Genomic DNA, 26,732 nt, shown 5'->3' with positions numbered 1-26,732 from the left:
ATAGAAATGCAGCAAGACCTGCACAATATCCAGGCTTGGGCTGAGAAGTGGCAAGTAACATTTATGCCACAAATGTGCCAGGCAATGACCATCTCCAACAAGAGATAATCTAACCATCTCCCCTTGACATTCAATGGTATTATCATCGCTGAATCCCCCAATATCAACATCCTGGGGGTTACCATTGACCAGAAACTGAACTGGAGTAGCCATATAAATACCATGGCTACAAGAGCAGGTCAGAGGCTAGGAATTCTGCGGCAAGTAACTCACCTCCTGACTCCCCAAAGCCTGTCCACCATCTACAAGGCACTAGTCAGGAGTGTGATGGAATACTCTCCACTTGCCTGGATGAGTGCAGCTCCAAAAACACTCAAGAAGCTGAACACCAGCCAGGACAAAGCAGTCCGCTTGATTGGCACCCCATCCACAAACATTCACTCCCTTCACCACTGACACACAGTGGCAGCAGTGTGTACCATCTACAAGATGCACTGCAGCAATGCACCTAGGCTCCTTAGACGGCACCTTCCAAACGGGTGACCTCTACCACCTAGAAGGACAAGGGGCAGCAAATGCATGGGAACACCACCACCTGCAAGTTCCCTTCCAAGCTACACACCATTCCTACTTGGAACTATATTGCCGTTCCTTCCCTGTCGCTGGGTCAAAATCCTGGAACTCCCTTCTTAACTGCACTGTGGGCATACCTACCCCACATGGACTGCAGTGGTTCAAGAAGGCAGCGCACCACCACCTTCTCAACGGTAATTAGGGATGGGCAATAAATGCTGGCCTAGCCTATGACGCCCACATCCCCATGAATGAATTAAAAAAAATTCCCTTGCCATATTAGTCCTCCCAAAATGCATCATCTCACACTTCTCAGGATTAAATTCCATCTGCCACTGCTCTGCCTATTTTACCAGCCCATCTATATCGTCCTGTAATCTAAGGCTTTCCTCCTCACTATTTACGACACTTGCTGAGTAAAAAAGTTCTTGTTCACATCCCCCAAGTATCTCTTGCCCAACACCTTAAATCTGTGTCACCTAGTCATGTACCATTAGTTAATGGAAACAGATTTTCTTTGTCTACTTTAACTAAACCTGTCATAATCTTGTACACGTCTGTCAGATCTCCCCTCAACCTCCTTTGCTCCAAGGATGACAATCCAACTTCTTCAAACTAACCTTGTAGCTAAACTTCCTCATCCCTGGAACTATTCTGGTAAATTTCCTCTGCACCTTCTCAAGGACCTTCACATCCTGCTCAAGTGTGGTGACCAGGACTGGACGCAATACTCTAGTTCTAGCCTAACCAGTGCTTCCAGCCAGTCAAACGGCCTTTTATTCCATCTTCAGTATTTTTATGCTAAGTGAAAGTGTTCAAAGGAATGAAAAAAAAAACACATTTTTGAAAATCCTGCTTTGATTTTTCTCTAAGAAAAGTCATATGTAAAAATCACAGTTATGGAGATGGGATAAAAGGTTATTTGACTAGATGGAGCTGTTGGAGATTTGAGGTCAAATGAGCGAATCTCCAGCAGTACACCCAACTAGAGTTGGAAACCCTAGACAGGCTGGAAGTAGATCCTCCCTCCTCTCCCTGACCTCTTGCAGCATAGGGAGCTCCATTGAACCTGTCTCTGATTCAATCTGAAGCACTTTCTTTCTCCACCACTCCAAAGGAAAACAGCCAGAAAGGAATGTAACCTCTCTTTATGAGGTACCTTCCCACTAGTGCACTGGAAATTGCACGCCAAAAGTAGTGGGTTTTCTGTTGAATCTACTAATTGCATTGAAAGCCCATCTGAGATTATAATGAAGCCTAGGAGTTAAAATATCCTGGGCCTGTTTTGTGTGTAGTAGGCACGTTTCTAACTCACCCCAGGACCTACCCAAAATCCATCCAGAGTTGAAACTGGGGCCGATGTATATGTATAACAATTGTTGTTGTCGAGCCTTGCTGGTTACTTGTTAAAAAAATCACTACTCTTTATATGTAGATAGATACTGCTTTAAAAAAGATAAGCCTTTCAAATGGGAACTGGGCTTAATGATTTAAATTGAAAGAAACTTCCAATCAAATACTTACAAATTCAAGTCACTCTGTTGATTTGGGCAGCAAAATACAAAGTTTGTACACAGTACTGATTATGCTGAAGGTAAAGGATTAACCAAATGAATGAATGGCAAGGGCACAGTTCAGGCATAGAGAAACAAAATATTACGTGACATTTTGTGAATAACTTCCACTTTGGGTAAGGACAGAAAGCTGACTTTAGTGGCCTACACCTGCTCCTACTTATGTTTTTATTCTCTTATAATTGCTGCCCGTTTAACACTCCCCACCCGATTTTCCTTTCCATTGACCTCCCGCAACGCGCAATGCTCCAGCAGTAGGTTGAAAATGATTCCCTTACTTACTAAAGCACATATCTTTACATGAATCAGTGTCTCGGTCTTATACATTGTGGATTCAGGCAGTGACAGCTGTTTTACTTGATTGGGTTCCCTGGAGAGGCTTATAATATTGATTATTTATTCTGAGAGTGGACAGCAAGCAATTAGGAGGTGTAGCAAGTATTTAGAAAGGCAAATGGTATGTCAACTTTTGTTACAAAGGAATTGGAGTATGAAGGTAAAAAAGTCTTGTGACAATTTAGTGTCAACTGTGGCTCAGTTGGCAGCATTCTTGCTTCTGAATCACAAGGTTCTAGGTTTACCAAGCCCGTGACGTCTGGATCCGTGCGGGGGGAGCTGGAAGATGGTTGCGGCAGAGGCCCACCACGGAGACTGAGGCCAGGAGGACCCAGCCCGATTCTCCCGGTGGCGGCGAGGCTCCGTGGCAGCCCCCCTGCTGCTGGGTAACGGGACCTGGATTTAAATATTTAAGTTAATGAGATGATTAAATTTAAATCAACTTACCTTGAATCTTTGGTGCAATGACCGGCAGTTCCCCACCTTTAATTCCCCATCTGAGGAAAGCAGGCATGATACTGATGGGGAGGGGGGAGGAGCTAAGATTTATACTGTGGGGGGCGGGGTCAAATATGCATCATCAGTGTAGGGGATGGTGGGAAAGGGTGCACTTTCAACTTTGTGCAGTCTGGAGGGCGGAAAGGTCAGAATTTGGGGAGGGAAGGACAAAAACTTGCTGTAATTTTTATTGGGGGGTTGGAAAGGGGCGTTACTATTTTATTTTGTAAATGTTGAGGGGGTTCACTTTAAAAATTCAAATTTGCCGGCAGGGCTGACTGCCCTTTAAAAAGGGCGCCAGCGCCTGTGCACAGGCAGCTGACGCCATTGCCGGCAACGGACAGCCTGTCCCCTCCACTTGATTGGGTGGGGGGCCGGGCTGCCCCGGCCACTTAAATGAGCCACCTTGTGAGAGATCTCAGCGGCTCTTCGGCATGTGGCCCATACTTGCAGGCGGCCATTTTTTGAGCTCGCCGCCTGGAGCAACGGCTGGCTCTTAAAATCCAGCCTCAGGATTTAAGTACTAAAATCAAAGCTGATGCTCCAGTGTAGTGCGGAGGAAGAGCTGCATTGTCAGAGGTGCTGTCTTTTGGATGAGACGTTAAACCATCTGCACTCTCAGAAGGACGCGAAAGATCCCATGGTCTCCTGGCCAATATTTATCCCTCAATCAACATCACAAAACCAGATTATCTGGTCATTATCACATTGTTGTTTGTGGGAGCTAGCTTTGCATAAATTGGCTGCTGTGTTTCCTATCTTACAACAGTGACTACACTTCAAAAGTACTTCATTGGTTGTAAAGCACTTTGAGATGTCCAGTCGTCATGAAAAACACTATATAAATGCAAGTCTTTCTGTCAATTATCTAGGACATTGGTGAGGCCACGCCTGGTGTACTGTGTGCAGTTTTGGGTTCCTTACCGAAGAAAGGACATACTTGCCTTTGAGGGAGTGCAATGAAGGTTCACCAGATTGGTTCCTGAGATGAGAACATTGTCCTATGAAAAGAGATTGCCTAGACTAGGCCTATATTCTCTGGAGTTTAGAAGAATGAGAGGTGATCTAATTGAAACATATAAAATTCTTAAGGGGCTTGACAGGATAAATGCTGAGAAAATGTTTCCCCTAGCTGGGAAATCTAGAACACGGGTCAAGGTCTCAGAATAAGGGCTCAGTCTATCAGGGCAGAGACGAGGAGAAACTTCTTCTCTCAAAGGATTGTGAATCATTGGAATTCGCTACCCCAGAGAGCTGTGGATCCTCAGTCGTTGAGTACATTCAAGACAGAGGTGGTTAGAGTTTTGGGTATTGAAGGGATTAAGGGATATGGGGATAGTGCAGGAAGGTGGAGTTGAGGTAGAAGGTTAGCCATGATCTTCTTGAATAGCAAAGCAGAGTCAATGGGCCAAATGGCCAACTCCAGCTCCTATTTCTTAAGTTCTTATGATACCCAGCCTGCAAATAAAATAACATACAGTATCTCACGTATTTCATAGTTGAGTTTGACAGTGGGGCTCATGACTAATTTCAGGGGCTAATGTGAAAGAGGGAGGTTAGTTGAAAATGACAATTTTAAAACTTAGTTGAAAATGACACCTGTGCATTGCCTGAAAAAAATCCCACTACCTCTGATATTGAATTTATCAAAGACTTAGACCGCAAAATTCGGCTCTATAGTGCCCATTTTCTTGTCACTACAGGTGCCGTTCTGGGTGTGCAAAACGTTTCCTGTGCCATGCGCACACACTTCTGATGCAGGCCATGCCAGACACCATTTTAGTGAGGGGAATGGGGTGGGCGTTAGGAGCGTGCGCTGGAAATATGCTGAGTAGGCAGATTGTGACGTTAGTCAGCGTGTAACACTGATTTGACTCTCGTGGTACCATTTCGACCTCAATGCTTTTACTAACGCCCTCTCTTAACCTTGAACATCTGAATGTGCCCACTAGCAATATTTAAAGGAATCATCAACTACTCACAGGTAAGTTTATGATTGATTTCGACTGGCTGCTGCTGAGTTAGCATAAATGCTTGGAGATTTGTACTTCTACTTAAAATTGGCAAAGTCTACAGGGAGTGGGGTTGCACATGGTGAAGGCCTTGGTTCATCCTGCGCAACCTCACCACCATGAGGGCAGCATGGTATATGGCGAGCAGGGGAAGAGGAGGAGGAAGGGAGGAGGCAACAAAAACATCCATGATTGGCACATCTGACTGCAGTACCAGTGACATAACCCCAATCCCCCATTCAGCAACACTCCCACACTTTACCTTCCCTTTGCTTCTGACCATCACACTGTCCTCTTGGCCACAATGCTGAAACACAAAACCAACATTCCGAACAAATTTTGACAAAATAATCTAATATTCCGTACAAAAATCAAGGAATAACTCTTGTGCTTTCAGTTAAAGCCTGTCCCCAGTGCCTTAGCCTGACCTAGTGGTCCTGCATAATGCTATCTCAGTGGCTGCAGTATACCTAACAGAAGGCTGCTGACTGTCAATGGGGAGACTGCAGATGTCTTTGCAGCTGTGTCCCTGGAAGGCCAGCTTTGGACTACACCACCTTGGCATGTGTGGCAGCAGCCTGGATTGGTTGAGAGGTGACAGCAAGAGCACTGGTGGAGTGGCAGTGGCGGGAGGACAAATGCTATCATCCTGAGGGTGGACAGCAGGTTCGTGCTCCACAGAAGCATTGCCACACCCCTGGTTTGGCACCTCAGTAATCCTAGTAATCTGTTGGAGGACAGATTGCTGGACTGCTGAAAGACTCTGCAGGCCCCTTTGCACACTGGTACCGGCAGACATGAGGGCAGCAGTCTAAACCTACATGGCAGCAAGCTCCGCTTGCATGGCAACAAGTTGACCTTGCATGACTTCAGTCTGAGCTTCCTGTTATGACTAGGTGAGAAAGAGGTCTAGGTTTCCCTTTCATCCTTCACCTGGTCTTACTGTAACAGGTTTTAATTTTAAACACACAGTGTCTTTTTAGCTCCCCCTTGGAGAATCCTTATTCACTGCTTTCCAATTATAAGGTAAAGAAACCAGCACAAACAGGTTTAAAGAAGAAAAGTTGAAATTTATTAAACTTAAACTTAAAGTCTAATTCGGTTAATGCCTACTGACACATGACGCGCCCACGCTAGCATGCATATGCGATACACACATGCAAATAGAGACAGAAAAGAGCAGAAGAAAAATAAAGTGGAAAAGTCTGAGGCAATACCTGAAGAGTTTTTGTTGTGGTTCTTCAAGCTCACTGTAGAGTCTTTGATTGTAGGTAGATCTTCTTTTTCATTGGGGCCTAGTATTCTTCTTAAACCTTGTTCGCTGAGGAGACTTTTCTCTCTTGGGGTTCATATGTCTTCAGTGGATTCAGATGCTTGTGAGAAAGAGATGGGAGCAGACAGGAGAGAGATCTTCGGTCCAGGAGCAACCAGCTTTCTGCTTAAACTTTTTGTACAAATTCAAAAAGCTCAAGTTGCCCAGCAGGGTAGTCATGTGACTAGCTGGTATGAGCACGTCCGTTTTGTATTCGACCATCTTAGCAGTCAACCTGAAATGCGAGCTCCCCCACCTTCAATGTCTGGTGATCAAAAGTCCATTGTGGGCTGAATGTCAGGGAATGGTTGCTTTGTCCTTCCACACACTGTCTGTTAATATTCAAATGTTCTTTCCAGCCATGGCTGGTCTGTTTAACAAGCCCTCTCTTAACTCCAGTAACAGTTTAAAATCAATGTTCATGACAAAATCAATGTGCCCCATTCATGGCAGGTGAGGGCCTAGCATGACACCTCCACACCCAGCGGAATGAAGTGCGATTTGAGAAAAGTGCATTTCATTAAAAGGGTCAAGAAAAAATGTAAGATGCAGAAAAACCCATGCATTTCTCTCATTCATTTCCATTCATTCATAAATCCTAAAACATATTACAGCCTGTCTTCTCTTGGTGCCAGTGCCACTTTAATTGACCCCTTTTTGGCATTGCAATAAATATGTGGTTCATTTTTTTGGGGGAAGTTTCTCTTCCGTTTGCCCACTTCCATGGATGCCTAGGGTCTTTGTTCCTCCTGAGGTAATTTTTTTTTTTAAAAGAGTCAGTAGTGGGCGGGTCTATCCTGAACTCTCTTTCAGTGCTTTGCTGAGTCATACAAAGGCTTTTGACTTCAGGGGTCGGGTGTTTTGCTTTTCTTCTGACGGTAGGGGAGGATTCTTTACTAATCTCCCCTTTGCCCCAGAGGACACTTGTGCCTGCAAGTATTTGTGCGGACTCTTGTGCACTCCCCTGTGGCACTTCATCTAAGTGAGGCATCTCATAGTTTCTTTACCCCCTAGAGGTCTTTCTTTGTCTCTGCAGGTTCCTGTAAATGCTGTTAGCAACTCTGGTGGGGTGCTTCTAGTGTCTGCATTTACGTAGGAGGATGCGGGCTCTAATTTTTCACATTTTTTGGAGTTGGCTGACCGGACAGTAAGGGTTTTCATCTGGGATTCCTCCTGGACTTCCTTTAACCTGCCCTCTTGGTCACTTTTTCCCCTTCTCTATCTGACCTTTTGCCAGCCTTGTGCCTTTTTGTTCTCGATGGGGGTCCCTTACAGTTCACCAGCCCTCTGCTGGAGAATCCTCCTAACACCGGGACATAGGGGTGCAGTTTTCACTGTAGGTTGGGGTTTCCCCTCAACCTGGCACATGTAGCAATTCCTGCAGTATTCCACCACATCATTGAGGAGTTTTGGCCAGTCAAACTGCTGTCTTTTGCAGGCTTTGGTCTTTTGTATACCGGTACATACAGCCACTGTAGTCTCGTGGGCCCTTCTTAATATTTCACTCCGGTACCTCTGTGGCACCACTAACTGGTGAACTACTGTCTACTCCTTGCTCTCAGGTCTGTGAGGAGAACTCCATTTCCTCATCAATACCTCATTCTTTAAATAGTAACAATCAGGGACTCCCTCGGCTTCATTTTCAGAATGGGCAGCCTGTGCTAACTCTCGCAATATTGGGTCGGCTTGCTGAGCCTCAGCTAGGGAAAATGCATTTAATTAATTCCCTGGGTCTCCTAACTTTCCAAGGAAAGTCTCAGACAGGCAGACCTCTTCTGCCTGCAGTGCCAATGTAGTCTCCTCTGGGGGTGCTGGTTTGATCATGGCCTGATCCACTACACATTCAGGGACTCTTCAGGGGACCGTCTCCTGCCAGTGCCCTGTCTCCCTGACCTGCTGCAGTCTTTCTTTCACAACTGGGTAGGGGGTGGGGGGGTGCTACCACCTTCACCCCCACCAGATCATTACCTAGGAGCAGGTCAAACTGTCCACAGGCAGACTAGGGACAATCCCTATGGTCACTGGTCCCGCAACTACGTCATATGCCAGGTGCACCCGGTGTATAGGTACAGGCATATACTGCCCTCCAATGCCATTCACCATAATTTTGTTGTTCACTGCACTCTCTGGGGGAAAGGTCAGGCCTTTTCCCAGTAAAAGGGGTCTAGGGGCCCCACGTGTCCCTGAGAATTATTATGGGCTTGCTTGCCCCACTCAAGGGGAATGGGGTTACATTCCCTTCAGACACAAATTCTTGATAACCCTCAGGAATCCTATTAAATTTTCCTGCACTTATAGTAGTAAACTTCCTGGGTCTCACTCTTACTGCAGTTAAAGACACAGCTTGTTCTGCTGTCATTTCCTCCAGGATTCCTTCTTCACTGAGCAGGTGTGCCCTGATTAACCCTACCAGCTTTCCCTTTAGTTTCCAGCAGTCAGCTTTTAAATGCCCTGCTTTATTACAATGGAAGCACCCAGGTCTCCGGGTCTCCGTCTTGCTCACAGCACCTTCCTTTTTGGCTAGAGGAGGGCCCCCTGTGTCTTCTGCTTTCCTTTCTCTTCCAGAACTGGTGGGCTGCTATCACATTTCCCACCCTTTGTCCATTTCAGATTTGTGGGGGTGATTAGGAAAGGCTCTCCCCTGGGAAACCGACTTATAAATTAAAGCAAACTCATCAGCCAGAACGGCCACTTGCCGGGCTCTCTGAACCCGCTGCTCCTCTACATGGGTCTTTATGGGGAGTGGGACAGAGTGTTTAAATTCCTCTAACCGAATTACTTCTCTGAGATTCTCATAGCTGAGCTGTACTTTAACAGCCCTCAGCCACTGGTCAAAAGCCAGTTGCTTACTTCTTTCAAACACCAGATAGGTTTGATCAGCTTGTTTCTTGAGGGTTCTAAACTTTAGGCGATAGGCTTCAGGTACTAATTCATATGCTCCGAGAATAGCATTTTTAGTCAGTTCATAATTTGATGAGGTCTCATCTGGCAACAGGGAATAAACCTCATGGACATTTTCAGTTAACTTGCTTTGTAGTAAAAGAGGCCAGATCTCAGCTGGCCATTTTATGTGCCTTGCCAGTTTCTCAAAGGACACAAAAATTCTTCTACATCTTCCTCATTGAATTTTGGAATTAATTGAGCTAGTTTTAACAATTCTGTACCCAGCCCTGATTTACGCTCCTCCATATTGGCCATGCTGTCACTGGGGTTACTCTGTTGCCCCCTGGATAACTCAAGCTGCTTCAGCGCTCTTTCTTCAGATTCTTTCTGGAATATTCTTTCTCTCTCTCTCTCTCTCATTCCTTTTCCTGTCTTTCATTTTCTTCACGTTCCTTCTGGAAGGCTCTCCCTTTCTCCCTCTCCTGTCTCTTCCCTTTCTCTTTCCCCGTCTTCTAATTCAAGTTTCCTTTGTTCTAATTGTATCTTTGCTAGCAGTACCCTGTCTGAGTCTGCTTCTAACCTTGTTTCTGCTTCTTCAGATTCAAGGGAAAAATGGTTGGCCACTTGTCTTAGGAGTTCAGACTTCCTAGCCTTGCCACGTACAATGACCCCACACTGCTCAACCCTTTTCCTCAACTCCATAGACAGTGCTTTTAACTTATCCCAAGTTTCCTCACCATAGCTTGGAGGGCTACTAGCTTCAGTTGCTTCATATTAGTATTCAAGCACACACATCCACAAGAAAACCTGTATTGAAATCTTGCTTTTTTTTTGATTGTGAACAATTTGGCTTCCCACTCCCAATTTCCCTCATTTGTGTGTGGGTCAATTCTGGACGCTAGCAGCCAAATTACTGTTACGACGAGGTGAGAAAGAGGTCTAGGGATCCCTTTCAGCCTTCACCTGGACTTACTGTAACAGGGTTTAATTTTAAACGCACTTTTTTTAGCTCCACCTTGGTGAACCCTTGTTCACCACTTTCTAATTATAAGGCAAATAAACCAACACAATCAGTCTTTCTCAGGTTTAAAGAAGAAAAGTTGAAATTTATGAAATGTAAACTCTTATTCGGTTAACACCTACCAATGCACGACGCACCCAGCTAGCATTCATACGCGATACACACATGCAAATATAGACAGAAAAGAGCAGAAAAAAATAAATTGGAAAAGTTTGAAGCAATATCTGAAGAGTTGTTGTTACAGTTCTTCAGGCTCACTGTACAGTCCTTGATTGTAGGTAGATCTTGCTTTTCATTGGGGCCCAGTAGTCCTCTTAAATCTTGTTCGTTTTAGGAGACTTTTCCGTCTTGGGGTTCATGTGTCTTCAGTGGATTCAGAGGCTTGTGAGGAGGAGATGGAAGCTGACAGGAGAACCATCTTGTCAGTCCAGGAACAACCAACTTTCTGTATAAACTGTTTGTACAAATTCAAAAAGCTCAGGTTGCTCAGCAGCGTATGTGACTAGTTGGTATGACCATGTCCATTTTGTATTCGGCCATCTTAGCAGTCAATCTGGAATGCAAGCTCCCCCACCTTCAATGTCTGGTGATCAAAAGTCCATTGTGGGCTGAATGTCAGGGAATGGTTGCTTTGTTCTTCCAAACACTGTCTGTTAATATGCAAATATCCTTTCCAGCCACAGCTGGTCTGTTTAACAAGTCCTCTGTTAACTCCAGTAACAGTTTGAAATCAATGTTCATGACAAAATCAATGTGCCCCGTTCATGGCAGGTGAGAGCCTAGCATGACATTCCACTGCAGCACTCGGACGTTATATGGCTTCAGCCTATGCTGCAGTGGAAGCTGAAACATCACCCGTCAGATACTGCATCATATACAATATAAAATAAAAACATTATAATTGCGTCCATAAGTATTTTCATGGAGTTGTCCACCAATCTAATTTCGGCGCAAAGCCCTGTGCCAAGTTGGTGCCAGAATTTTCCATGCTCCTTGACAGTGACTGTGGGCCTTGTGGAAGGCCTACCAATGCACCAAACATTTCTGTTTGTGTTCTTATTGTGCTTTTCCTGTATGCCACCTCATTGAGGTCCTCATCTGAGTCCTCTGCAGCAGAATTCGTGTGTGATCTCATCCGCTGGTGAGCTGATGTCTGCGCTGCCCTTTCTCCCTGCTCTGGCTGCAGGCCACTTGTGCCTGGTGTCTCATCATGTGCAGATTTCACGTCAATGTTACCCTGTAAAATATGCACAGGACCAATGTCTGAACTATTTTGGCTGAGATTGTGAGATTGAATGATGGTGTTCCATTATCATCAGTCTCCTCTTCTCATACTCCACATTCCAGTATCACTGCCTGACAGATGGCATTCCTTAAGTATTTATTTAGAGATACAGCACTGAAACAGGCCCATCGGCCCACTGAGTCTGTGCCGACCAACAACCACTCATTTATACTAATCCTACATTAATCCCATATTCCCTACCACATCCCCACCATTCTCCTACCACCTATCTACACCAGAAACAATTTACAATGGCCAATTTACCTATCAACCTGCAAGTCTTTGGCTGTGGGAGGAAACCGAAGCACCTGGCAGAAACCCACGCGGTCACTGGGAGAACTTGCAAACTCTGCACAGGCAGTACCCAGAACTGAACCCAGGTCGCCGGAGCTGTGAGGCTGCGGTGCTAACCACTACGCCATTGTGCCGCCCTCAGTATGTAAGTATCTGAAGGAAGAAAGGCACAAGGGTAGGATTATGCTGAGGGGGATGGGGGTGGGCAGTGGCGTGAAAGCAAGAGGTATATGCTTACATCTTGTGCAACTTGGAAATCAGAAAAGATTGTGTGGTCAGGGGTATGTGAGACATGAGAAGGAGGATTGGGTAGGAGCATTTTGCCATCTTCAATCCTTTTAGCCTTACTGCTGACCATGGTCGTAGTATTGGTCACTCCAGTGGTGGTAAGCACCCTCTCCTCCATCATTTTAAGGACATGCATTCATGCCTGTCCCCCGACATTTTGCTGCTGTGCCTTCAGTTGTGTGCTACTGTGCTCTGCAAAGGAGAGGGAGTGTGTCAGTGAGTGTGCTGCAATGTGTTTGGGTAATGTGGCTGTTATGGTTGAATAGCTGGCAGCGTGTGCAAGATGTGAGATGTGGGTGTGAGTCTTGCTGTGTTGCTAAGGGTGTGAGGGTGAGCTGTAGCTTTGGATGTTAAGTATGAGTTGTGATTGATCATGATTGTTGGAAGGTGAGAGATGGGGGTGTGGTGCATTGAGCAGTGTGTGAGGCTTTTCAAGCAGTTGGTAGAATGTGGCATTTGAAGATGCATACTAACCTTGACCACATATGTGAGGTCATTAAACCTCTTTTGGCACTGCATCCAGGTCCTCGGGACTACACCACTGGCATTGACCTGCACAGCTATCTGCTCCCATTGGGCGGAATCTTCCGGTCCCTTGGAGACGGGTTTGGAGGTGGGATTGGGAGCAAAATCAGGAAATCTCACATCAGGGCGGCTCCTCGATCTGCTCCCACCTCTGAGGGACCTGAGCATCTGTCTGGCACTGGCTACCCACTTGGAGCAGCGGACAGCTAATTATTATTAATTAAGTGCCCACTTTGGGGCAGATTGGTGACAACCCCAGGATCAAGCCCTGGCTGAGGCTGGAATCCGGCAGGTACCTGGAGGCAGCCTCTCGGTGGTCAGCCAGGAATTAGCGAGGCCTTTTTAAACTACCCCCCCAACCACCTGCCCCAGAGCCATGGGTGCCAAAGGGCAAAAGCTGCAGCTGCAGGCTATCCTGTAGAGGGGTTCCCCTCCACACTGATGGCTTTGACAGCCGTGGCCACATTATAACAATTTAGGTAATCTCCAGAGGGTGCCTCCATCTTGAGAGAGGTACTACAGTCTCTTACCTACATTGGCAGTGCCCACCTCTCCCAATGGGGCTGTCAACAGTCTGTGGCTTCAGATGAGGAGCCTGCCTGCTGTCCCTGATTGAATGGGGCTCCTGTTAATTATTTGCCTCTTGGAAGATTGCACAGGCAGGTGGGACTCGGACACCATTGAGATCGGGACCTGCATATGATGCCAGTGCTCAAGAATCTTCTTACCATTCCCTCTCAGAGTTTGTCTGGAGGGCCTCCTGTGGATAGAGAACTTCTTTCCTTCTGTCAACATTCTGCACCAAGGTCTCCAATGTTGTGTTGGAGAACCTTGGAACCCACTCTTGCCAGATTGTGCCATTCTTATGTCTTTCCCAGGTCAAACTGACTTTTTCTTTTAAGAGATACAGCACTGAAACAGGCCCTTCGGCCCACCGAGTCTGTGCCGACCATCAACCACCCATTTATACTAATTCTACACTAATCCCATATTCCTATCACATCCCCACCTATCCCTATATTCTCCTACCACCTACCTATACTAGGGGCAATTTATAATGGCCAATTTACCTATCAACCTGCAAGTCTTTGGTGGTGGGAGGAAACCGGAGTACCCGGCGAAAACCCACGCAGACACAGGGAGAACTTGCAAACTCCACACAGGCATTACCCAGAATTGAACCCGGGTTGCTGGAGCTGTGAGGCTGCGGTGCTAACCACTGCGCCACTGTGCCGCGACTTCTAGAATGATTTCCAGCACCTGCTCAAGCCATAGTGCACACCCTTTAAGAGGTTCAGATTGGCTATAAATGGCACAGGCTAGCTTAAACTGTGCTAGCTTCTCACAATTTAGTGCGCCCCGCTCAGGTGTGCAACCACTCAGCAGTGCACTTCGCGCTGGCTGCATGCTGCAATCATTTAAATGAGCAGGCAATATGAAGTTTGCATGCTGCCTGCATTAGACGCATCAGATGCGGGTTAATTGTGCACCGTTATCTCTGCGCCAGTGTTCGGGCCTTATCCAATTTTGCTCCCCAGGATTATTGACCCAAAACTAGTAGCAGGTCTGACAAGATGCGAATATCTCGTTTCAAATTAATTCTCCCTCAAATAAAGCTTGACCTATTTTTATCCAGCTGACTTCCATAAGCATATTTCAGGTTTTAACAAGCAGTTAGAAAGCCTTGAAGTTTATTTTTTAAATAGTCTACTCTTATTTACTGTTGGGCACTTATTTGCTGTAAATATATGAAAACCATCAACATTTGGCACTTTATTCCTTTTTTGTAATAGTATACATGAGGGTACAAAATACATAATTGTGCTGATAACTATACTGTAATGGGGATACTTTGCACAGTTCTAAAAATAATGACCTATTGTGACTAGATAAAGCGGAGTACCAGAGTTAAAAGTATGCCAGCAGGATAATGCTGGCAGCACCTTCAGCTTGGGCTGGATTTTGTGCAGCAGGCAGGGCTCCTGGCGCCAGACCGAAAAGGTGGGGGGATCCCTGCCTCTGCATTTTGTCAACCCCCTGGAGCCATCCTCCATTCTTTTGCTGTCAAAGTTTAAGGACGCGGAATCCCCATCCCTTTGAAGACTTAATAGGGACAGGGATCCCGTCCCTAAGAGCTGCTGGCCAATCACAGGGCCGATAGCTCAGCAGTATTGGCAACGCCACCGGGGGTGGTGGACACTGCCGATACTGCAGAGGCCTCAAACCCGGGCCCTGCGCTGGAATCCCGAAGAAGAGGTAGCTGAGGTGGGGCTAGTCCGGAAAGCCCCGGTGAGGGGGGTAGGGTGGGGTGGGGTAGGCGTTCAGGCAAGGGGGACGGAGGTCCTGGGGGGTGACAGTTGTTCCCGGTGGGGGTCCTCCATGGGCCACAAATTGCCCATGAAGGAGGGACCCCTACTTCCCATCCCCACCCCCGCCCCCCCGCCAAGCCTGCAGGGAGGGTGCATGGATTTCCAATATGTCCTTTTGTGCGGCGGAGGCACCCCTCCCCCCGCCCCGCTGCTGGTTAAGATCCCAGCGGCAGCAGGAAGAGGCCCTTATTTGGCCTCTGCGCGGGTAGGTCGTTGTCGACCTATCCCACCCCCAGGAGAATCAGAACCGGGATTCCCGGTGTCAGGTTTCGTGGCAGGCCAACTCTTTGCAAACAACCCTCCGCTGCCTTCAACAATCACTCTCCCCCACTCCTCGCTAGGGCATGCTGGATTGGCCCCGGAAAGCCCACCCCACTCAGCTGAGGCCTGGGGCTCCAGTGGTGCTCCTGGTCATGGGCATCCTGTAGTACCAGCAGTTAATTGGCTGCTTGCCATGGAATTTAGTCAGGGGTCCAAAACCAGGCTGAGGCAGAGTTGCCTCCTGCTGTATGGCCTGTCACCAGGACCCCAGCCATCAGGTTCAAATCCAGTCCACAGAATGGTTACAGCACAGAGGAGGCCACTCGGCCTATTGTGTCTGTGCCAGCTCTCTGCAAGAGCAACTCTGCTAGCCCCACTCCCCTGCCTTTTTCCTGTAGCCCTGCAAATCTTTTCTCTTCAGATATTTATCTAATTCCCTTTTGAAAGCCATGGTTGAATCTGCCACCATCACACTGTCATGCACTGCATTCCAGATCATACCCACTCGCTATGTAAAAAAGTTTTTCTCACATTACCCCTGGTTCCTTTGCTAATCACCTTAAATCAGTGTCCTCTGGTACTCGACCCTTCTGCCAATGGGAAGTTTCTCCCTATCTACTCTGTCAGGACCCCTCATGATTTTGAACACCACTATCCTATCTTCTCTCAATCTTATCTTCTCTAAGGAGAACAGTCCCGGCTTCTCTGTGTGCTGTGTACTGCCTGTGTGGAGTTTGCAAGTTCTCCCTGTGTCTGCGTGGGTTTTCTCCGGGTGCTCCGGTTTCCTCCCACAAGCCAAAAGACTTGCAGGTTGATAGGTAAATTGGCCATTATAAATTGTCACTAGTATAGGTAGGTGGTAGGGAAATATAGGGACAGGTGGGGATGTTTGGTAGGAATATGGGATTAGTGTAGGATTAGTATAAATGGGTGGTTGATGGTCGGCACAGACTCGGTGGGCCGAAGGGCCTGTTTCAGTGCTGTATCTCTAATCTAATCTAATTCTCCAATCTATCCACACAACTGAAGTTTCTCATCTTCGAACCATTCTCATAAATCTTTTCTGCACCTTCTCCAATGCCTTCACATCCTTCCTAAAGTGTGGTGCCCAGAATTTGACACAATAGTCCAGTTGAGGCCAAACCAGTGTTTTATTCAGGTTCACTATAACTTCCTTGCTTTTGTACTCTCTGCTTCTATTTATAAAGCCCAGGATCCCATATGCCTTATTAACTGCTTTCTCATCCTGCCCTGCCACCTTCAACAATTTGTGCACATATACCACCAGGTCCTCAGCTCCGCACCCTCTTTGGAATGTATCCTTTACTTTATATTCCCTTTCCTCATTCTTTCTACCAAAATATATCTCTTCACATTTCTTTGCATTAAATTTCATCTGCCATGTATCTGCCCATTCCACCAGCCTGTCCATGTCCTCTTGAAGTCTATCACTATCCTCCTCACAGTTCACAATACTTGTAAGTTTTGTGTCATCTGCAAATTTTGAAATTGCGCCAGGCACATCCGAGTCTAGGTCATTGTCGATCAGGAAAAGCAGCGAACCTAATACCAACCTCTGGGAAGCCCCACTTTCACCTTCCTCCAGTCCATAAAACAACTGTACTCCACTACTCTCTGTTTCCTGTCACTCAGCCAGCTTTGTATCCATGCTGCCACTGTCCCTTTTATTTCATGGGCTTCAACTTTGCTGTCAAGCCTATTAAGTGATATTTATCAAATGCCTTTTGGAAGTCCATGTACACCTCATTAACCCTCTCTGTTACCTCATCAATTAGTTAAACACAATTTATGTTAACAAATGCATGCTTGCTTTCTTTAATTAATCCACATTTGTCCAAGTGACTATGAATTTTGTCCCAAATTATTGTTTCTACCAGCTTTCCCACCACCGAGGTTAAACTGACTGACCTGTAGTTGCTAGGCTTATTCTTACATCCTTTTTTGAACAAGGGTGTAATATTTGCAATTCTCCTGTCCTCTGGCACCCCCCGTATAACTAAGGAGAATTGGAAGAATGTGGCCAATGCCTCCTCAATTCCACCCTTACTTCTCTCAGTTTCTGATCCGGTCCTAGTGACTTAACTTTAAGTACAGCCAGCTCTTCTAATACCTCCTCTTCATTCCTCTTTATCAATTTTTAGCCCATCCAGTGTCTCAACTACCTCCTGTTTCACTATGACTTGGGCAGCATCTTCTTGCTTGGTGAACATAGATGCAAAATACTCATTTGGTACTTCAGCCATGCCCTCTGACTTCATTCATAAATCCCCTTTTGGTTCCCTAATTGGTCCTACTCCTCCTTTTACCACCCTTTTACTATTTATATGCCTATAGCAGACTTTTGGATTCCCTTTTATGTTGGCTTCTGGTCTCTTCTTATATTCTCTCTTTGCTGCTCCTATTTATTTTACACTTGCCCTCTGAACTTTCTATATTTAGCTTGGTTCTCACTTGTATTATCAACCTGAGATCTGTCATACACTTTTTCTGCTTCATCTTACTCTCTGACCCTTTTGTCATCCAGGGAGTTCAGGCTTTGTTTGTCCTATCTGTCCCCCTCGTGGGAATGTACCTCAACTGTACCCAAACTATCTCTCTTTAAAGGCAGCCATTGCTCACTTACAGTTTTGCCTTCCCATCTTTGATTCCAATGTGTTCCGATGAAGGGTCACTGACCCGAAACGTTAACTCTGCTTCTCTTTCCACAGATGCTGCCAGACCTGCTGAGTGGTTCCAGCATTTCTTGTTTTTATTTCAGATTTCCAGCATCCGCTGTATTTTGCTTTTATTTGATTCCAATTTGCCTGATCCAGATCTATTCTCACCACACTGAAATTGCCCCTCCCCTAGTTAATTATTTTCCCACTAGATTGCTAAACCAAACCTTATGATACTATGGTCATTGTCCTCTAAATGTTACTCTACTGATACTTGATTTACTTGTTCCACCTCATTCCCCAGAACCAGATCCAGCAATGCCTCCTTCCTCATTGGACTGGAAACACTCTGATGTAGAAAATTCTCCTGAACACACTTGAGAAACTCTTTCCTCTCTCTGCCATTACTATCCCAGTCTATATTAGGATAATATGGTTAACAAATTCTCTCTTGATCATTGCTTTAGAAATACCACCCACCACATTCTGGGGTCTGTATTTGATTCCGTAAGTGGAGCTGGCCATTAGAGGTGTTACAGTATGGAAATAAGTTGGGCCATTAGGAATGTTACAGTATGGTGGGAAGTTGTGCCATTTGGGACATTACAGTATGGTGGGAAGTTGGACCATTAGGGGGATTACAGTATGGAGGGAGGTTGGGTCATAAGGGATGCAACAGTATGGAGGGAAGTTGGACCATTAGGGGGATTACAATATGGAGGAAAGTTGGGCCATAAGGGACGTTACATTATGGAGGAAAGTTGGACCATTAGGGGAAATTACAGTATGGAGGGAAGTTGGGCCGTAAGGTTTGTTGCAGTATGGAGGGAGTTGGGCCATTAGGGTGTTACAGTATGGGTGAAAGTGCTGCCAGGTAAAAGAGGGTTACTGTTTTGGAGAATCCAGGTAATTTACTAGTAAGTTATGGTTCTGAAAGACTTGTTTTGCAATAAGTGTAAATCTGACCACTGTAATGTTTCCTGAGGGAGTCTGCTTCTTCTCGGTCCATGTGTGCACATTCGTCATTTTAGTATGATCTCACAAAGATCTTTGCATTCTGTAAACCTTCTGACAATAAAGACAATTGTGAAATGTTTTTTATGATGTTTGTACATTTAAAGAAGACCTAGATCAGGTTGGTTGTAGCTTTGTCTTCAAACATTTAGAATTAAGGAACTTTTTGTTTTTACAGAGAAATGATGAAGAAGCAGTGGTGGACAGAGGGGGAACATGTACCATTCAGAAATCGCATTTTGAAAAAGAAGACTTGGAAGGTAAAAAAATATGACTAAACTATCCTTTGAGTGTCAGAGGAGGAATTTATACCTTCCCTCCCTGCCAGTAATTGTCATGTGGGCATCCTGGATATGATTCTGATAGCAACTGGTGCACCATGTGAAAGTTTCCAAGAGCTGTCCCACCATGCTGTATTTATAATTATAAATATAATGGAATATTTAAGAAGTACTTTACTTGCATAGATTCATCATCTTGTGGCTGATCCCAAAGTTACAAAAATAATGTTTTCATTCATTACTTCCTGTTAGTGGTTGAGTCTGCAATGATTTGTAAATAAATAGTCGTTTGGTAGTACAGAAATTGAGTATTGCTGAAAATAGAGACATTTTATCAAAGCTTTTCGTCTTGCACTCATCAGGACAACTCGCAAGAATACCAATGTAAGGGAAAGCACCAAATTTATACTGTATGAGAAGGGAATGCTGATTGGTTGGCAAGTGGACTCTGGTAGAGGTGTTGCCATGTTGAATGCACTAGTTTATGGTGACTGATGGTTAACTGCCAAGATTTGTTTGAAATTTAAACCAGGCAGCTTGATTCTGATTGGTCAAGGCATTGCCCTGAGGAATGAACCAGCTGTCACTTATTCTGTTTAGCGGAAACAGGCGCAATGTGTGTACATGTTCTTTCTGTCTGCAAAGAACATGGCCCTGTGTATTAATATATGTGTGACCAAGCAGCAGAAGTAGTAGGGAAACACTAGAGCCGTCGTCCATATCAGGGCAGTGGCTGAGACTTCATAAGGCCCATGATGAGCAGAGACAATCATCTCCACGAGTTCCATACTCTATGGCAAGGCAGTGATCTAGGAAGTCAGCAGCCTTGTCATTTTCTGCCGGAAACATTTAGATCTTCTTCAGCAGTAGTGTAGCCTCTACCCCCCACTGTACAGCCACCTCCTCTCACTTGCCAAGGTGCTGGCAAAGCCTGGGGCCTGCACAACACTGGCAAAATTGCCGATACTTAGTCCTTCAACAACCTTAATGTGCATCCTGCTGAAGACACGCAGGTTGCTGGCATCAGACCTAGCCGTCCCTGGGAAAAGCAGCTGGAGGCAGGAACTCATTGACGAACCACCCTGATGCTTTTTGTCAGAATCTGGTTGCCCCCCCACACCGACCTCCATACCCGCCTCCAAGGGCCTGGGAGCATTCAGCTCTTTGAGTTTTATTTTCGTTGAATGCAGTTTGTTTGTATCTTTGTAAAATGATCTAATTTTTCTTCCCCCTTCTTAATTCTTTTGACCACACACTTACCACACTATAAAATATGATGGATTATATGTTCCCAGGTCTCTGCTGGTGTGGGTCTGGAACTGGCAGCTTGGAAGTGCACAGGCTTTTACAGTGGCTTTGTAATTTTGATCCATCAAAAAAGTGTCCTTGCATGATGCGAGATGTTTACAAGCCTAATTCCTCCGAAAATGTGAACAATAAGGATTCTTCCCCAAAGCATTTCAAAAGAATTAGTTGAATGGGTAACACCTGCCTTCTCAGTGTTGAGGTATATAAGCAAATATTTATTCATCCTTGTATTTTACAAGATCATGGGCATAGCATCACGGCTATACACTCTCACAGTGTCATTAGCCACAGTAAAGGATAACATTCTTTGCCACTGAAACATTTTGACAGTTCAGTTGCTGTTGGTAATGCTTTTCAGTGACAGTACCATGGTAACGTTGCACCTTTTATATTGCTCTGTTCATTTGGATTCCAGGAACCCAGCATCAGTGAATTAACTTGCAGTGTTCATGGTGTTTAGATACACTTTTCATTGAGTACTGGCAGGTTTGTGAATGTAAGTCTGTCTGGGTCTGCAAGGCTGATGTTAATTTGTTGAACACAAATTTAGTCTGAAGACAGATCACAAACAATGGACTTGTGGAATCTAAATTAAAATCACTTTCAATTGCACTTAAATACTGTTGTTCTTTCAAAGTAGTATAGATCGTTGTTTCATAGAATCACAGAATTGTTACAGTGCAGGAGGCCATTTGCACATTTGTGTCTGTACTGGCTCTCTGAATGAGCATTTCACCTAGTGACACTCTTCCGCCTTCTCCCCGTAACTCTGCATATTCTTCCTTTTCATATAACAGTCTCATTCCCTTTGAATGCTTCAATTGAACTTGCCTCCACCACACTCTCAGGCAATGCATTCCAAACTTAACCACTCACTGCGTGAAAAAGTTTTTTCTCATGTTGCTTTTGCTTCTTTTACCAATTACTTCTCATTCTTGATCCTTTCACAAGTTTCTCCCTATCTATTTTGTCCAGACACCTCATGATTTTGAATACTTCTATCAAATCACCTTTCCGCCTTCTCCAAGGAAAACAGTCCCAACTTCTCCAATCTATCTTCATAACTGAAGTTCCTTATCCCTGGAATCATTCTCTAACACCTTCACATCCTTCCTAAAGTGTGGCACCCAGAACTGGACGTTTTCATAAACATAGGACTATTTATATTCACCTTTTACATGGGTTGTTATGTTCCTAGAATTCAATTAAAAGGATGGCAATGTGATAGCATGGAATCGCTACAAGCAATGTATTGATCATCACCCTATCACTCAGTGTTAAAGTACATCAATGTATTATATATAAAAAATGGTGAGTGGTCTCAGGAATCCAAAGGTACCACACCAGCAGCATTGGATGATAAATTGAAAACAATGTGGCACCACCTAATGTTATATGAGTGTCTTTTCAGTAAGCTTTCTGTGTTGCACCTCTCCAATAACGGAGCAATTTTTGTTCTCACCACTTCTCCCCCTGCCAACAAAGCGAGTATTCAGTCTCTAAAACCCCCTGCTGAGCAAATATTAGACTCTTTCCCTTATGAGCAAGAATTCAGTCCCCACACTTCCAGCTGATGAAGAATTGTCTTCCTCAGCTGAGCATGGTCTCAGCCCATAGCCACTCAGCCCTTGGTTGTGCTATATTTTTTATCCCTCCGCTCCCCTTCTCTGAATTGGGGGAAGGCCGATTTCAATATGATAAAATAGGATCTGGCCAAAGTGGACTGGGAGCAGCTACATGTAGGAAAGTCTACATCAGACCAGTGGGAGTCATTCAAAAAGGAAATCGTGAGAGTTCAGGGCCAACATGTTCCGGTAAAGGTGAAGGGTAGGATTATTAAGTCCAGGGAACCCTGGATGTCAAGGGATATAGAGGATTGGATAAGGATAAAAAAGGAAGCTTATGGCAGGTTCAGAGAGCTGAAAACAGCGAAGGCCCTAGAGGAGTATAGAAAGTATAGGGGGATACTTAAAAAAGTAATTAGGAGAGCGAAGGGGGGGCATGCAAAAACACTGGCGGGCAAGATAAAGGAAAATCCCAAGTTGTTTTATAAGTATATTAAGGGCAAAAGGATAACCAAAGAAAGAGTAGGGCCCATTAAGGACCAAAATGGCAATCTGTGTGTGGAACCGGAGGACGTAGGTGAGGTTTTAAATGATTACTTTTCATCTGTGTTCACTACGGAGAAGGACAATGTAGGTGTAAAGATCAGGGATGGGGTTTATGATATACTTGAACAAATTAGCATGGAAAGGGAGGAGGTATTAGCAGTTTTAGCGGGCTTAAAAGTGGATAAATCCCCAGGCCCAGATGAGATGTATCCCAGGCTGCTATGTGAGGCAAGGGAGGAGATAGCAGGAGCTCTGACACAAATTTTCGAATCCCCTCTGGCCACAGGAGAAGTGCCAGGGGACTGGAGGACAGCGAATGTGATACCATTATTCAAGAGGGGTAGTAGGGATAAACCAGGTAATTACAGGCCAGTGAGTCTAACATCAGTGGTAGGGAAACTATTGGAAATAATTCTGAGGGACAGGATCACTTAGAGAGGCAGGGATTAATCAAGAATAGTCAGCATGGCTTTGTCAGGGGGAGATCGTGTCTAACAAATTTGATTGAATTTTTCGAGGAGGTGACCAGCTGTGTAGATGAGGGTAAAGTAGTTGATGTAGTCTACATGGACTTCAGTAAGGCTTTTGATAAGGTCCCACATGGGAGATTGGTCAAGAAGGTAAGAGCCCATAGGATTCAGGGCAATTTGGCAAATTGGATGCAAAATTGCCTTAGTGGCAGGAGGCAGAGTGTGATGGTTGAGGGTTGTATTTGTGATTGGAAGCCTGTGGCCAGTGGTGTACAGCAGGGATGGAGCTGGAACCCTTGCTGTTTGTAGTGTACATTAATGATTTAGATGTGAATATAGGAGGTATGATCAGTAAGTTCGCAGATGGCACAAAAATTGGTGGTGTCGCAAATAGTGAGGAGGAAAGCCTTAGCTTACTGGATGATATAGATGGGCAGATAAGATGGGCGGAGCAGTGGCAAATGGAATTTAATCCTGAGTAGTGTGAGGTGATGCATTTTGGGAGGACTAACAAGGCAAGGGAATATACAATGGATGGTGGGACCCTAGGAAGTACAGAGGGTCGTTGTCGGGTCCTGTCTGGTTTGGGTCGGGAAGCCATGCTGTAATCACTACCATAGTAATAGGAGCATAAACGTTTTAAAGTCTGACGAAACAACAAAATAAAATTTGCTAAATTTTAATTTTTTAATATGTGTGATGAATGGGTATATAGTGATCATTGCATGCAGTACCTCCATTTGGCTCATTGCATTCTCATTGTCATTAATGTTGTTACGAACACTTGCTATGCCGAATGATTTTTTAATCCATCAGCTCGAAACCTGAATTAAATTTTAAAATGGTGACTACTGGTAGCTAAAATGGCCACCAAAATTTGCATTATAACACTCAAAATTCCAATGCATCGAGGTGGAGTTGAATTGTCTGGTCTTTCCCCTCCAGAACGATGACTTGGGGAGTTTGGAGTGAATCACCTGGCCAGTCCCCATTAACAAGACATTAAAGACAATCACTTGGGACATTAAACTGTTGGAGACGAACCAGTCAAAGGCATTCACTTGAATAGTGGAACCCTGATTGAGAGAAGGGAATTCCTAGACATGAACTAATTAAGTTTGCAAGAGGAAATACACACTGAACCATCATATGACAGGCCCACTATCTGTGTGCTTTAAGGCGCTTTATCTATCTCTGCAGTAGACAAGCAATTGGACACTGATCAGAGAAGAGCCTCTCTCTCTCTCTCTCTCTCTCTCTCTCAAGTCCACCTTGCAAATTTTGAACCCTGCCTGCTGTCATAACCGCCTAAGTCCATCACCACGGCAGACAGAGACCCCATGAAGGAACTCATCTGCATCGCTGTTGTAGGAGAACCACTGATTCTGCTGTTCACATCTATAAGCAGAAGCCTTAGGACCACCGAGTTCAGTTGGAAACCAACCGAGTCACCAAACACCACAGACTGTATATCCCTTTTTATTGCTCCACACTCCAATCCAACCAATGTATCCTTCCCCACTCTGGAACCTGTGGTGTGTGTGTGTGTAAGCTGGAGTGTAGTTTATTATTTTACTCATATCGACTTAAGTGCAATAAATCTGATCTCTTTCTTTGTTAAACTCAAGAAGACCTGTCTGGTTGGTTCGTTTTATGATCGTAGCACATAAATGGCAAGCACATAAATGGCAAGCACATTCACTTAAAAAAAAAACGCTGGAGAGGGACAGGAGGGGAGGTCTTCAACCCCTCTTCACCTTATCGTAACAATGTCATTATCAAGATTCTTCATGTCCAGACATTCTAAATGTAATGTGCTTGTCTCTCTGGACCTGATTGTTGGTAAGAATGTAATAGAAATTTCACTATTCTATCCTCAAATTTGATAGGAAATCATTTTTTAATCAATTCATCATCCAAAAAGAGGGAACTTATCAATGGCAATCAGTAATCATTGATTTTAAAGGTCACTAAATCTAAAGGGGTCAAGACATGGGCTTTGAATTTAGAAATTAACTTTCACTTTATTTAAAATTATTCAAATTTACATATGTATTGAGCTTTGCATACATGTGTGGTCTACAATAAATGGTTTTAGACACAGTTATTTATAATGCAATTCTTGATATTGATCTGTTTGCATGACTTAAATATGGCTAAAGCTGGCTGACAAGATGTTTAAACATTTCTCTGAAAAGAATCATATGTATTTGTGTGTGAATATAGGTTGCATTTGCAGCGTAAATGAACAACTACATATTGCTTTATGTATAAGCTCATTACTTGCTATTTTTCCTGTGCATCTTATTAACTTGGACAGCATCATTGCTGGATGATGGCTAAAAGTAGTGTTTCTACCTTCTACAAAAGATGAAAGATGGAGGAAAGCATACAGTTTTCGGTGTTGATTGACAGGGGTGGGCTGAATTAGCTTAGCTTGACGTTTGGTGCATAGCTCAGAAACCTGCTGTGACTAGTTCTAGCTAGTTCTGTGTTCTGACTCATTCTGACTGTGAAGTTGATGGATTGAACAAAGACGTCTTTTATGTCCAAATTGGGTTTGAAGTGTAATTTTGTGAGCAACTGAGATTTATGTTTGCTATTACTGGACTGAATTATGTCAGAAGCAGTCTAAATAAATGGGTGACAGTAGACTGTGACCTTTGCCAGGATAATATTTCTATATAACTATTTAAGAGGCAATCTGTATATCCTCAAAGAATTAGAAATAATTGTTTCTCAAATGATATTTGTATGCAGTTATTTTTTTCATGACATGCTTGCATTTTAAAATGTTTTTCATGAATAATATTTTAACAAATGAATTGTGAACAAAATACAAGCTTATTTCTGCATGTTGATGCGTGTGTGGGGAAAAAGGCATGAAAAAGAGAACTTTATTTAGAGCAAGAGGCCTATAAATTTAGCTATAAGTGACAGTTTTTTTTCAGGTGCTAATGGGTCTACTAAGTCCCCAATTTGGAAGGAAGGAAGCATGTGCACATTTCCAGCAGAAAGTACACTGACTACCATATTGGGGAAAGAAAAAATAAGTTTCCTTTACCCACGCTTGAAGCAGGTGTTAGCTCCGAGCATATGCGTATAAGTGGTCAAATCCCTGCATAAAGCCCACGCTTTAAGATTGGTTTCCCCTGAGGCAATTTGTGCCAGGGAAACCAGACCATCGGATTGTCTGATATAAGAACATAAAAAATAAGAAATAGGAGCTCGAGTAGGTTATTTGGCCCTTTGCGCCTGCTCAGCCATTCAACAAGATCATGGTGGCACAGTGGCGTAGTGGTTAGCACTGCAGCCTCGCAGTGGTCAGCACTACAGCCTCACAGCTCCAGCGGCCCGGGTTCGGTTCTGGGTACTGCCCGTGTGGAGTTTGCAAGTTCTCCCTGTGACTGCGTGGGTTTCCGCCGGGTGCTCCGGTTTCCTCCCACAGCCAAAGACTCGCAGGTTGATAGGTAAATTGGCCATTGTAAATTGCCCCTAGTGTAGGTAGGTGGTAGGAGAATGGTGGGGATGTTGTAGGGAATATGGGATTAATGTAGGATTAGTATAAATGGGTGGTTGTTGGTCAGCACAGACTCAGTGGGCCGAAGGGCCTGTTTCAGTGCTGTATCTCTCTTTGGC

The 26,732-nt window shown here is 44.6% G+C and overlaps 1 protein-coding gene across 1 annotated transcript in view; it reads left to right on the top strand.

Moving 5' to 3' along the window:
• Positions 1 to 26,732, top strand: part of LOC137372380 (sodium-driven chloride bicarbonate exchanger-like) — a 274,810-nt gene that overhangs the window by 45,025 nt on the left and 203,053 nt on the right. Inside the window, exon 2 of the mRNA XM_068036269.1 lies at positions 19,102 to 19,183. Coding sequence (XP_067892370.1) covers positions 19,102 to 19,183 — 82 coding nt within the window. The remainder of the gene's footprint in view (positions 1 to 19,101; positions 19,184 to 26,732) is intronic.

The sequence above is a fragment of the Heterodontus francisci genome, chromosome 7, assembly GCF_036365525.1.
Source record: "Heterodontus francisci isolate sHetFra1 chromosome 7, sHetFra1.hap1, whole genome shotgun sequence".
Lineage (NCBI taxonomy): Eukaryota > Metazoa > Chordata > Chondrichthyes > Heterodontiformes > Heterodontidae > Heterodontus > Heterodontus francisci.
Note: the sequence above shows the minus strand (reverse complement) of the source record. Positions and strands in the feature narration are given on the sequence as shown.